The following is a 12,175-nucleotide window of genomic DNA, read 5'->3' as shown; positions in this document are numbered from 1 at the left end:
TGCCACTAATTACAAAACTATCAACTTTGTTTCGATTGAAGTACTATTTGAACATGTTTTTGTGAAATACAATGCCCCTGAACAAAATGTGCAGCACTTGATGTTAAAAAGCCATTGCATGTGCCTGTTATAGAACACGTGTTAATTAATTTCTGCCGTATGCTGCAACTTTGCCTGAGTCCTGTGCGCAAATCTTTTTTTGTTTTTGGTCATAGTGAAGCCTGTTATCAAATAAAAACAAAACAGTAATAATATGGTGAAATAAATGTAATTTTACGTGTTACACATAAGAAAAAAGACATTTTTACAATCAGAAATAACCTAGCTAATATCTTAAGCTAGGCTACAAGACTTGATTACTCAATAACATGTAATTGGAGATGAACTACTTTGTTAGCAACTTTTAAAAGTTAATATTTAAAGTTTATACTTAAAAAAAGGAACTCACCCCTTCTCCTTCTTCGGCATTTTTTCTGCACAAGACTTTTATGTTCAAAATGACATGTTTTGACCTCTAGTTTTTGAAATGTCGACAGAGACAGACACTCAAAGCTCGCCTGTTTAATTGTAACGTCCAGTAGTGGGCGGTATAGGCTCTCCAACGATTTTGTTTTTTTCAAGTGGACCATTATGGCTTTGCAATCTTGCTCCACTTGATTAAAAATTTGAAATATCTTTATTTATTCAGTCATTTTATTGTAAAATTTAAATTTGCAGTTATTATCAAAGGAATACACATAATTGGTTGATAGGAAATATTAAGACTTAGACGAGACGTTCAAAAGAGGGGAAAAAACAGAGGGGATGAGGGACGGTGACACAAGACAGTAAATTCCATTGGATTACCTACTGGAAGAAAAAAAACAGAAAAGAAAACAAGCAAAAATATAACACAGTACACAACAGCAAGTATCACAGCCACAACCTAGATAAGTATAAGTAACAGTAGATAATAAATATTGGTGTCAGCACGGCCCCTGCCGAGAAACCTTATCATTTACATGTATTTAAAATTGAGACGTAGGCACCGGCAACTTAGGAGAGGTTGAATACACAGACCATCCCTTGGACGCCATTCAGCATGCCCAGCACAAGTGATGTTGATGTATAGATTGTGGAATAAAATTGAGGTACAGGTGGTCGGAAGGGGACACAGCAGGAATGTCTCACACCCACCTCAGTGAAACAACTGTACGCCAAAGCCCTGCATGTGTGGCGGTGTGATGGAGTGTGGATGAGGAGGGGAGGGACGTGAAGGCAAAGTACTCTCTCGTGTGGCCAGGTCCCCCGCTGACCCAAGTAGGCACCCCTGGAAGCCACAAATGCCCATCTGGACGAGGGCCTACATTAGCACCACCACCAAGCCCCATGGAGCCTGGGGTGGTGGGCGAACATCGTAACCCACCACAGAGGAAAATACATCCACCCAAACATTCAATAATCTCTCTGACTGCATAAGACAAAAGACACCACGGCTGAGTTTATTCTCCACCTCTGTACTAATTTTAAAGTTAACTATTGTCTTTTTTGTGGGTTTTAAATGTGGTGAATACTTGACAAACAAAGTAAAAAGAAAAAAAAAAGACAATTATAAATTCAAGGGCCTTGGAGATGTCATTCAAACTAACACCAATGCACATCAAAACATACATGTGAGTAACAGAAAGAATAAAAAAAAACATTACAGAATAATTCTAAGGTGGAATTACCCTGTGAAAACAGAAATTATTCTTTTTATAGCATTTTGAAACTGTTCCAGGAGTGAGTGAGATAAGGGCATTTTGAAAATGCTTTTATTTTGGAAGGCAACATCAGAATGAGTTGATATTGATATAGTATCACTGTGGGGTTGTATACTGTTGATCTAAAGTGAAATTATCCTGTGGAAACAGGAATTTTCCATTTTAGAGCATTTTGAAATTGTTAAAAGAGTTGGTCGTATATAGACAATTTGAAAAGGCCTTTATTTTGGAAGGCAACATCAGAATGACTTGAAATTGATATGGTATCACTGTGGGGTTGTATACTGTTGATCTAAAGTGGAATTACCCTGTGGAAACAGGAATTTTCCATTTTAGAGCATTTTGAAATCGTTTAAGGTAGGTCGTATATGGACAATTTGAAAAGGCCTTTATTTTGGAAGGCAACATCAGAATGACTTGAAATTGATATGGTATCACTGTGGGGTTGTATACTGTTGATCTAAAGTGAAATTATCCTGTGGAAACAGGAATTTTCCATTTTAGAGCATTTTGAAATTGTTAAAAGAGTTGGTCGTATATAGACAATTTGAAAAGGCCTTTATTTTGGAAGGCAACATCAGAATGACTTGAAATTGATATGGTATCACTGTGGGGTTGTATACTGTTGATCTAAAGTGGAATTACCCTGTGGAAACAGGAATTTTCCATTTTAGAGCATTTTGAAATCATTAAAAGAGTCGGTCAAATATGGGCAATTTGAAAAGGCTTTTATTTTTGAAAGCAACATCAGAATAACTTGATATTGATATGGTATAACCGTGGGGTTGTATACTGTTGATCTAAAGTGGAATTACCCTGTGGAAACAGGATTTTTCCATTTTAGAGCATTTTGAAATCATTAAAAGAGTCGGTCGTATATGGGCAATTTGAAAAGGCCTTTATTTAAGAAGGCAACATCAGAATAACTTGATATTGATATGGTATCACTGTGGGGTTGTATACTGTTGATCTAAAGTGGAACTACCATGTGGAAACAGCAATTTTCCATTTTAGAGCATTTTGAAATCACTGAAAGTTAGGTCAATTATGGACAATTTGAAAAGGCCTTTATTTTGGAAGGCAACATCAGAATAACTTGATATTGATATGGTATCACTATGGGGTTGTATACTGTTGATCTAAAGTGGAATTACCCTGTGGAAACAAGAACTTTCCATTTTTGAGCATTTTGAATCGTTAGAAGATTAAGTCAAATATCTGCAATTTCAAAGGGCCATTACTTTGAAAGGTAAAATCAGACTAAAGAAAAAAGCCTAAATTATATGTTATTATGTTCTTAACATATCTGTTAATTCACTCGAAGTTGGCTTTTATTTTGAAATCCGGTTTCCACATCCCTTCCCGTAATACTTTATTTTGAAATCCGGTTTCCACATCCCTTCCCGTAATACTTTGAATACACAGGGAACAGAAAATAAACTGGAGGCTGGCTTGACTGCAAGTCTCGAACTGGAGGCTGGCTTGACACAAGTAAATAACGGAGCTACGTGTGGTGATGCTAGCGTTAGCCATGTTAGCACGTTACCTTCAACAGATGGTCAGACTGCGTAAACAGGCACTCAGTCAGAGGTTGCGCGCTCCGTTTCGCTGCAGGGTCCCTTCATTCTTCACATATCCGTGTCGAGCCGAGTGTAAATCCCGAGGCTGAACGGCCTTTGTACAAGCACACACACTTCTTAGCAGGGAGAAGCTATGAGCTAGAAAAGTCCAGGCTGGCAGACAGCCTGTGTCTGACCAACCAATCAGAGAGCTCCTTACATCCCACGGTGTGGCTAATTTGAATAGCCTCCAGCAAGTTGTTAATCGAAGAGCTAATCCAGCAGCTAATCCAGCAGCTAATCCCAGAGCGAACAGGAAAGGGAAATGGATTTTGAACTGCAGTTTATTAAATTGCAGGTGGAAAAGGGATTTTGAACTGCAGTTTATTAAATTGAAGGTGGAAAAGGGATTTTGAACTGCAGTTTATTAAATTGCAGGTGGAAAAGGGATCTTGAACTGCAGTTTATTAAATTGCAGGTGGAAAAAGGATTTTGAACTGCAGTTTATTAAATTGCAAGTGGAAAAAGGATTTTGAACTGCAGTTTATTAAATTGCAGGTGGAAAAAGGATTTTGAAATGCAGTTTATTAAATTGGAATTCAAAAATGAATTTACAATTGCAGAATTTATTCTACAATTCATTATTTAAGCACAGACATTTTTATTCCGATGCGCGTGGCTCTTGTGGTCCTCCATACAACTGAACTTATTGTTTCGGAGGAAAACACGAACACAGTGTACAGTCGAGTCTTAATAGCTTACTTACAACTGGGCTTGTCAGGCACTCTGTTTGGCTGCAGTGGTTATTATTATATTTACATGCTTCCAGCTCCCGTTTCTGCTCGGTGACAGCTCGTACTTTTCCACTCTCCTTTTTCTCCCTCCCTGGCGCTCACAGACAGATAACGGGTATGGCAGTCCATTCTCCCTGCAGCACGGACTACACTGCCCATGAGGCTACATTCTTTAGGGCTATGCGTGTAACACTCTGCCTATTGCCTTCATATTAAATCATTTTAAAAAATATTTCTTCATGTCATTATGAGATTGAGACACAGGCATTTGAGCTTCTTAATGCATGTTTTGTTTGGGTTTCCACCGGCATGGAATTACCAAAAATAGAGAGGGCATAGCCTAACATATGAAACAGGAAAAGACCGCCATGTAATCCCTTTATTTCAACAAAGTAACTGTATTCTGAATACCACCTTTTTAAACGGTAACTGTAACGGAATACAGTGCCTCATATTTTGTATTTTAAATACGTAACGGCGGTACATGTATTCCGTTACTCCCCAACACTGGAATTAGGGGACAACGACACACACTGTCTTCACATTGTTCCACAATTTGATGCTCTAACTGATATTCTCTCTTTCTTCCTTTCTCAGAACAAAATGCACACAATGACAAACCAGAAGTCAGGATTCCTCAGCAGTGTGCTGTGTAAATGGCATGCACAGGCCACTCTCATTGATAAATTCCCCCACGTTTCCTTTAATTTTTACAGCAGCATGCAAGGATTAATATGGAACGTCACACCTGCGTTTCTTCCAGGTAAATATCTGCTGCCGGTGTTGCTGCTCATCAGATTTGTGATGCTGGGTGCCGCAGTGCAGACAGTCTGGTTGAACGATAGAGAGGAATTTCTGTGCAGCACCCAGCAGCCCGGCTGTGAGGTGACCTGTTTTGATGCAGTCACACCTCTGTCTTTACCTCGTTTATGGACGCTACAGGTGAGGACAAACCTTAATGCGCTTCTCATAGTTAATCACAATACATCAGGCTTATATTATTTTTGTGTGTGTATGTGATGTGTTTGTTTGTCTATTTGTTTGTTTTTTATATTTCTGTATGGACATACTCCAAATCAATTTCCCATTAGGGACAATAAAGTTACCATTGACCATTGATTTTTTTATGTAGTCAAAGCTGTCAAAGTTCCATGCTTTGTCGATCAGCCCACTACTCCATTTTCTTTTCATCATAACATTTCCTGTCCGTGACTCTTAACATAACAGGAAGACTTAACCTCCTCTAAAAAAATCCTGACTAATGTTACATAGTTCAGGAAAATGAACATCAAGGGAACCCTAAATTATCCGTCTGGTTGATGAGGGCTGGTGGACTGCACTGGTTTAAAAACAGATCTGTTCCTCTGAAGGGATCGCCTCTGAGGATGGATCTGCGTGATTGATTGGGATTTGGAATCTTCTGCTTTCTTTAGTGAGCTGTCAGTGTAAACACACTGAATCCCTGATATAGTTTTATATCAGAAAAAGGTGCAATTTCTGCAACACATCTCATTTTTATCTATAAAAAAGGTAATGACATGCTGCTTGATTATGGCATTAATGTGTAAAAGTTCCGTTAGCTCATGGTGCATACTGTTCTTTAATTATAAAATAGAAATATTTTATTGTTTATGTTCTTTATTTACTTATTGTACTATTAATTGCAGTGGGGGATGTTTTTATCAACATGAAAAACTGGAAAACTTGAAAATAGTCGAGAATTTGTGCACCCATTCACAAATTTCAGGGCTTTTCTAGTGGGCCAGATTGGAGTCTTTGGTGGATAGATTCTGGCCCTAAGTAATGGACTTATGTTTAACACCTATGCTTTAAATTAAAGTTTACTTTATTCTGTGACCATCTGGTTCAGCCACTGTTTTCTCACGCTTTGCCCTTGATGCTGGACGTCCTCTGTTTTTCCCCCGTGTGTGTGTGTGTGTGTGTGTGTGTGTGTTCCTTTCACCTCTAAATTTGAGCATTTGGATACAATCTTGAATCTACTTATGTACTAAGGGCTAAGCTTTTTGTGATATAATTTGTAGTTTCTTCTTTTCCTCTAAAACCTTCTGTTGTGTATTTATAGTGTGTGTATAATGACATCACTATGTATTTCTCTCCACTTGGTTCTCGTTTTGGCTCCTGGTCTGGTTTTCCTCTGCTACCTGATCCACCTCACCAACCAGGAAACCCAGGTGAGGAATAGCTTGGCTCAAATCGAGTGCAAGTGAATTCTAAAATAGAAAAAAAAAGATAAAAAATTAAAAAGCTGAATGAAACTGTTCTGTTGTCCTAAAGGTGCAGAGGGGGTCAAAGGTCACACTTTGGCGGCATATCGGGCCTGCGTGGTGTTTGTAATTTTAGTAGAGGTGAGGCATGAATACACACACATTTATACTTTTGCACAGGCTGTTCTACAAAAGAAAGAATCTTTCATTCTGATCTGCTCATTTGTTTAAGCATGAAAACAGATGAAATGTGATGTTTGTTGCAGGTTGGATGTATCGTGGCTCAGTGGTGCCTCTATGGTTTCAAGTTATCTACTGATTTCAGCTGTGGGAGGTCTCCATGTCCTATGAGAGTAGACTGTTTCCTTCCCCGTGCATGGGACAAGACAGTATTCCTTCGTATTATGTTCACAGCCTCCAGCATGTCCATCCTTCTGAATGTAGTGGAGGCAGTTTGCATGTTGAGAGCCAAGCTGAGGCGGACAGACGGTGGAGAAACCCTGCAGTCCGGTTCAGAGGTTGAAGAGAGCGTCTTGAGTCGGCTGCTGGCCCTGTGGCACTCACATGCTGGTTTCCTGGGTACTGTAAAGAAAAACTTAGAGACATAGAAATGAAGGAGTAGTTCGGTCAAACAGCTATTAACTTTAAAAAGACCATGATAGTGAGCTCAGGAGAGAGCGGTAGACTAAGCAATAGTTACGAGTCAGTGCAGTTTAGCTTCATCTGCCATGTAAAGGCCAAAAGACAAAGGCAAATGAAGCTTTTTGATGCCAATAAACAAGTAAACATTGTTGAAGAATAAACACATATAACATCATTATTATCATGATTTTATGTTCATTTATGTGCATGTATAGTAATCATTGTTCTTTCAGGTAAAATAGTCCTCCCAGTGTTGCAGCTGGTCCAAATTGTTCTTGTCGGGGCCGCGGTGCAGCCACTTTGGAGCCATGACTTAAAATACTTTGTTTGTGACACTGATCAGCGAGCCTGCAGTAGGGAAGCCTATAATTTCGCCTTCCCCTTCTCTTGGCATCAATACTGGACGCTACAGGTGATCAGACACATGCCGTAGGTTTTGAGTTCATGGATTAAGCCCAGCTAAGAGAGAAATTCAGTCAAGACCTCGGTTGTCAGAATTAGGTTTAATCCATGTCTGAGAAGCTGGTGCTTATTTAAAGAAGGAGCTTTTATCACCCATGAATCAAGTGCCATTCATTTATCTTTGCTCTGTCTCCAGGTGGTTTTTGTTTTGGCTCCTGGTCTGATTTACTTCTCCTACTTGGTGTACCTCCTGGTGACACAAAAACAGGTAGATAACAAACTTGACTTAACTTACTACAAGCTTCATTCACCCATTCATACAAGTGTTTTTATCTATGACTAAGCGTGTACACACACTCACTAGGGCTGCCACAATTAGTCGACTAGTCACGATTACGTCGACTATCAACATCGTCGACGACTAATTTAATAGTCGACGCGTCGTTTGAAGCTTTTTAAGATCCTGAAAGATGCAGGAATAAGTAGTAGGATTTAAGAGTGTAATAACGGACTGAAACAGAAGATGGCAGCAATACATGTACAAGGATGCCAGCTGCCGTTAAACACTAAACCCCTCGTCTGGGGATCTCCTTCTCTCAACAGGTGATCCAGGAGATTTTTTTTCTCTCTTTGTCTTTGTAAGTGCCCTTTCTCACTGTCCCTCTTCCCTTCTGTTTTTCTTTTCCTTCCTCTCTTTCTTTCTCCCTTTCCTATCCCCCAGTCATGTCTGTCCCGTCTGTAACAACTGAAAGTAAAATAAAATAAATAATAACAACAAAGGTCGATCAAATGGACCACTACGGCAAGGCCATGATGATCCATTTGGCAAAATAAATCCATTGGGTATCCTTGTTGGTCTTCAGACAACAAGTCTGACGGCTAAAGAACCAAATGGGACAGGCAAAGAAAAGAAAGAAAAAAAAACACTAAAGAAGAAGAAGAAGCAGTCTCCGGTATCGTAGCTGTGTCCAAATTCAAGGGCCGCATCCTTTGGAAGCCGCATTTGTAGGCCGATTACGTTACAGCGACGCGATGAAGGTTGTCCAAATTCGAAGACTCCTCCAAATGTGACCGACAAATGTGTCCTGTTTTTCCCCAGATTTGAAGGATGGGTCGGGTGTATCCTTTGTTGTCCAACCTATCCCAGAATTCATAGGACTGCCCAGCCAAGTTTCCAACAATGGCAGCAGCTACTTAGTTTTAACATTACTCTTTCTGGGTCACAAAATAAACTTTTAAGATATTTTCAGGCGAGAATGTAGCTGTTTAAACTTCAAATATCTGCTCGATTTATGAAGACATCACATATTTGCAAAAATGCTCTGAAGTTTTCTGCGAGGTCTGTTACCCACCAGCTCGATAGCTAGCCGGGGGTTCAAGGCTCACTAGAGCCGGTGAGAACAGCGAACTCCCGGCACATCATTTTCAGACCCCCGCGGTCTTTAGCTACTCCGGATAAACGTGATATATAATCACTTAGATAGCTTAAAAATGCTGTTGTTTGGCTTTTTTCAGTGTTTAATTTGTCCTTGAATAAATCTGTTTGGCTGAGATTAAAGTTATAGTTTTTACACAGCTGAATAAACGTCAAACGGAAAACTGGTTAAACAGAAGTGTGAGATAGTAAAGAATTTACTCCAGTGTCCTGTTATATTTTAGATAGCAAGGAGCAGACGGCTAAGTTTATTCAACTCCACTGAGACAATCTGCAAATTTCATTAAAAGTTTAATAAACTATCATCTTGTCTTTATTTTTAGTTAGCACATACCTTAAACACTTCCAGCTGTAAGCTAATGATAGTTGTATAAGAGCAAACACATGCTGGTGCAAAAAGCTGTGCATTTTACATCCAGTGGATGCATGATCTGATTAATATTCGCAAAAATAATCGGTGACTAGTTGACTGTCAAAATAATCGTTTGTAGGAGCCCTAACACTCTCACACACTGATTCTGATGGATGCATCAGGGGAAACACGAGGTTCTTAAACAGAATCAGTTGTTAATGTGAATCATGATGAAGCTCAATCCAAAGTAAAAGCACCGTGATTTGTCTGATAAATGAATCATCTCATCACAAACATGGTTTTGTTGGACTGTTTTGCTGTCAGTGTATCTCGTGTGTGCTCTGTCTCCATTTGTGAGGTTCTTGTCTCTGTTGTTTCTCCATCAGAGTGAAACAGGAACTGTGATTAAACGTCAGACCCTGTGGGCATATTTGGGCTTCTTATCAGCTGTCGTCCTGCTGGAGGTGAGAAGAAAACACAGTCAACAATTAATGCCAAAGAGAGAAAAATCAGGGAAATATTTGTAAATGAATATATATGTAAATATATATAAAATATTTTAGATCTTTTTTTCTGTTTGTTTTTTTACTGTGGACCATATGCTGTAATTTACTGGTGCCTTTTGTTAAAGTGTTAAAGTGCAGTTTCATGACAGATAGAGAGATCAAATTTAGTTATAAGAAGATCTCTTTCCCGCTACTAGGAGCAGTGTGTCTGTGAAGGTGTCGTTCCACATAACGCAACAAAGAAAGCCACATAAATAATCAGACATGGTTATAAAAACAGGACTTAATCTTTGAGTGTGTGAACAGAAAACAAATGCCTCGTTCACTCTTTGCTTCCTTTTCTGTGTTTCCAGCTGGGATTTGCAGTGGGGCAGTGTTTGAACTATGGTGTTCTTCTCCCTTCAATGTTCAGGTTGTATACACGCCGATGTGTCGACATAATTAAATGTTATTTCTCCCAACCTACTGAGAAGTCAGTGTTCATGATCATCATGTTAGTTCTGGCCCTTCTGTCAGTCCTGTTGACCCTGGTGGAGATGGTGAGTTCACAGGTCGAGTCTTTAAATGGACCTTTTTTGTCTGTTTGGTTTAGATTACAAAATTTAAAAAAATAAAATTACACAAGAAAACACACATACACACAATGTATTTGGCTTATGTTTATCTATTTATCCATTTTGTTTATCTACTCAAAAATGTTACTGTATGTGTTTAATGAATTATTACATGTTGTACTTTGTCTTCAGTGCATGGTGTTGAAGACCAAGAAGCCCTGGAAAAAGCGCGAGGACAACAGAGAGAACAGCATCCCGTGCACTGAGATGATGTCGAACGACAAAGAAGAAGGCGATGCTTAAAAGAAGATGACTGACTCAGTGTGATTTTCCTCATGACAGTATTTTTCTGAGGTGACCACAAATATATAACTGATATAATGAATGTTTTTTTCCTAAACTTTTGTGTGAAATATTACTTAAACAATTTAACGCACAATACCCTTTTATTTTGAAAAAGAAATATTTTTAAGTTACTTGAAGTTCTGGCTGAAACACAGTCACCTCCAGTTCCATGTATTTTTCTTGAACTCCTTGTTATAAATTAGAGCAGTTTATTATGCATGCAATACCGCATTAGCTGCTTAGATTTTCTTCTTAAACAGAAAAAAACAAAGAGAAACACAAAAATCCGTTAAAAGTCCTGATTAAGCTGCTTGGAAAAGGGTGTTTGGAGAAGCCACAGCATGAAGCGATGTACACAGTTTGCGGTTGCATAGTACAGTACATGAAGGTCCTCATTTTAAAACAGCATGCAGTCTTGTATTGCACATTACTGAAACTTTGTATACTGGACCTTGCTGTTGTCCCATACGGGTTGGTGTCGTCTTATTTCAGCACATGTATACAGCAAATCGCATCTCAAAGACATTATGTACATTTATCTCTTATAAAAATAAATGACAGCAAATATTCATGTATTGTTTTTGTACTGGAATAAATGTTTATCCTTTTACTTCCTCTCTCATTTTCTTTTTCTTTTCTTTCTTTTTTTTTTACATTATACCAAAGAAAATCTTCTCTACACGTTCTGTGTTTTGTCGTCACCTTGAGATTTAGTCAGAGAAAAAAATCAATCAGAGATGAATTTTGTTTGCAGAGGAACATTTGCCGACACATAAAGGCAGAGGGAACAAAGAAAAGCAGGACTGGAGGTCTATCAGTGAGGTCTTTTCCCATTTAAATAACAAAGAAATAACCAGGAAATAAAGGCAAACAAATAATCTGTGCCTTTATCTCAGATTTACATTGTAGGAACAGCTGCTCAATACCCACTGAAGTTTTTGCTTATTTGTGCTATTCAATTGTTTGTTTTTTAATCATTTATTCTTTTCTGCACTTTTATCCACATCTGTACAAAGTGATCCACTGCACATTCTTTTACATTGAAATCATTTTATAAGCACTAAAGTTATTTTAACCTGAGCTTCTACTGAAATGCAGTCGATAAAGAGAAACACAGACTCTGTGATGTTTGTTTGAAGGAAAATTCATTCCCTGCAAACGTTTATCTGAGTGAGAAAACAGCAATTTTGTTTATAAGTCAGACACTTGGCCTCTTCTTTCCTCGTTTTAAGTTGGTCTTGGCATTAATCCGATTCCTTTGGAACACACGATGGAAATCTGATATTCTCATGTTCAAAAGATATAAAATAGATACAAATACCCAGAAATGTAACTGCTCATCCCTCTATGCACTAACTGGGGCAGCAGCGCCCTCTGCAGTTTGTGTTTAGAAGAGCAAAAGCTTACAGCACCTGGTATTCCAAGGCGGTCTCGCATCCAAGTGCAACCCTGAACACGCCCGATCTCGTCTGATCTCGGAAACTAAGCAGAGTTGGGCCTGGTCAGTATTTGGATAGGAGACCGCCTGGGAATACCAGGTGCTGTATTCGACACACAAACTGCAGAGGGCGCTGCTGTTTAGGAAAAACTTCATACCAGGCTTTTAATGTTTTGCTTTT

The 12,175-nt window shown here is 38.8% G+C and overlaps 1 protein-coding gene across 1 annotated transcript; it reads left to right on the top strand.

The window, feature by feature from the left end:
• The first annotated feature begins 4,707 nt into the window (after window positions 1-4,707).
• Window positions 4,708-10,514, top strand: LOC134621157 (gap junction alpha-3 protein-like). The gene is made up of 10 exons (XM_063467594.1): window positions 4,708-4,775; window positions 4,857-5,037; window positions 6,216-6,297; window positions 6,391-6,461; window positions 6,587-6,899; window positions 7,196-7,374; window positions 7,561-7,632; window positions 9,538-9,615; window positions 10,011-10,196; window positions 10,404-10,514. The coding sequence occupies exons 1-10, from the start codon at window positions 4,708-4,710 to the stop codon at window positions 10,512-10,514; spliced, it is 1,341 nt and encodes a 446-aa protein (XP_063323664.1).
• Window positions 10,515-12,175: the final 1,661 nt, after the last annotated feature.

Source organism: Pelmatolapia mariae, linkage group LG23 (assembly GCF_036321145.2).
Source record: "Pelmatolapia mariae isolate MD_Pm_ZW linkage group LG23, Pm_UMD_F_2, whole genome shotgun sequence".
NCBI lineage: Eukaryota > Metazoa > Chordata > Actinopteri > Cichliformes > Cichlidae > Pelmatolapia > Pelmatolapia mariae.
Note: the sequence above shows the minus strand (reverse complement) of the source record. Positions and strands in the feature narration are given on the sequence as shown.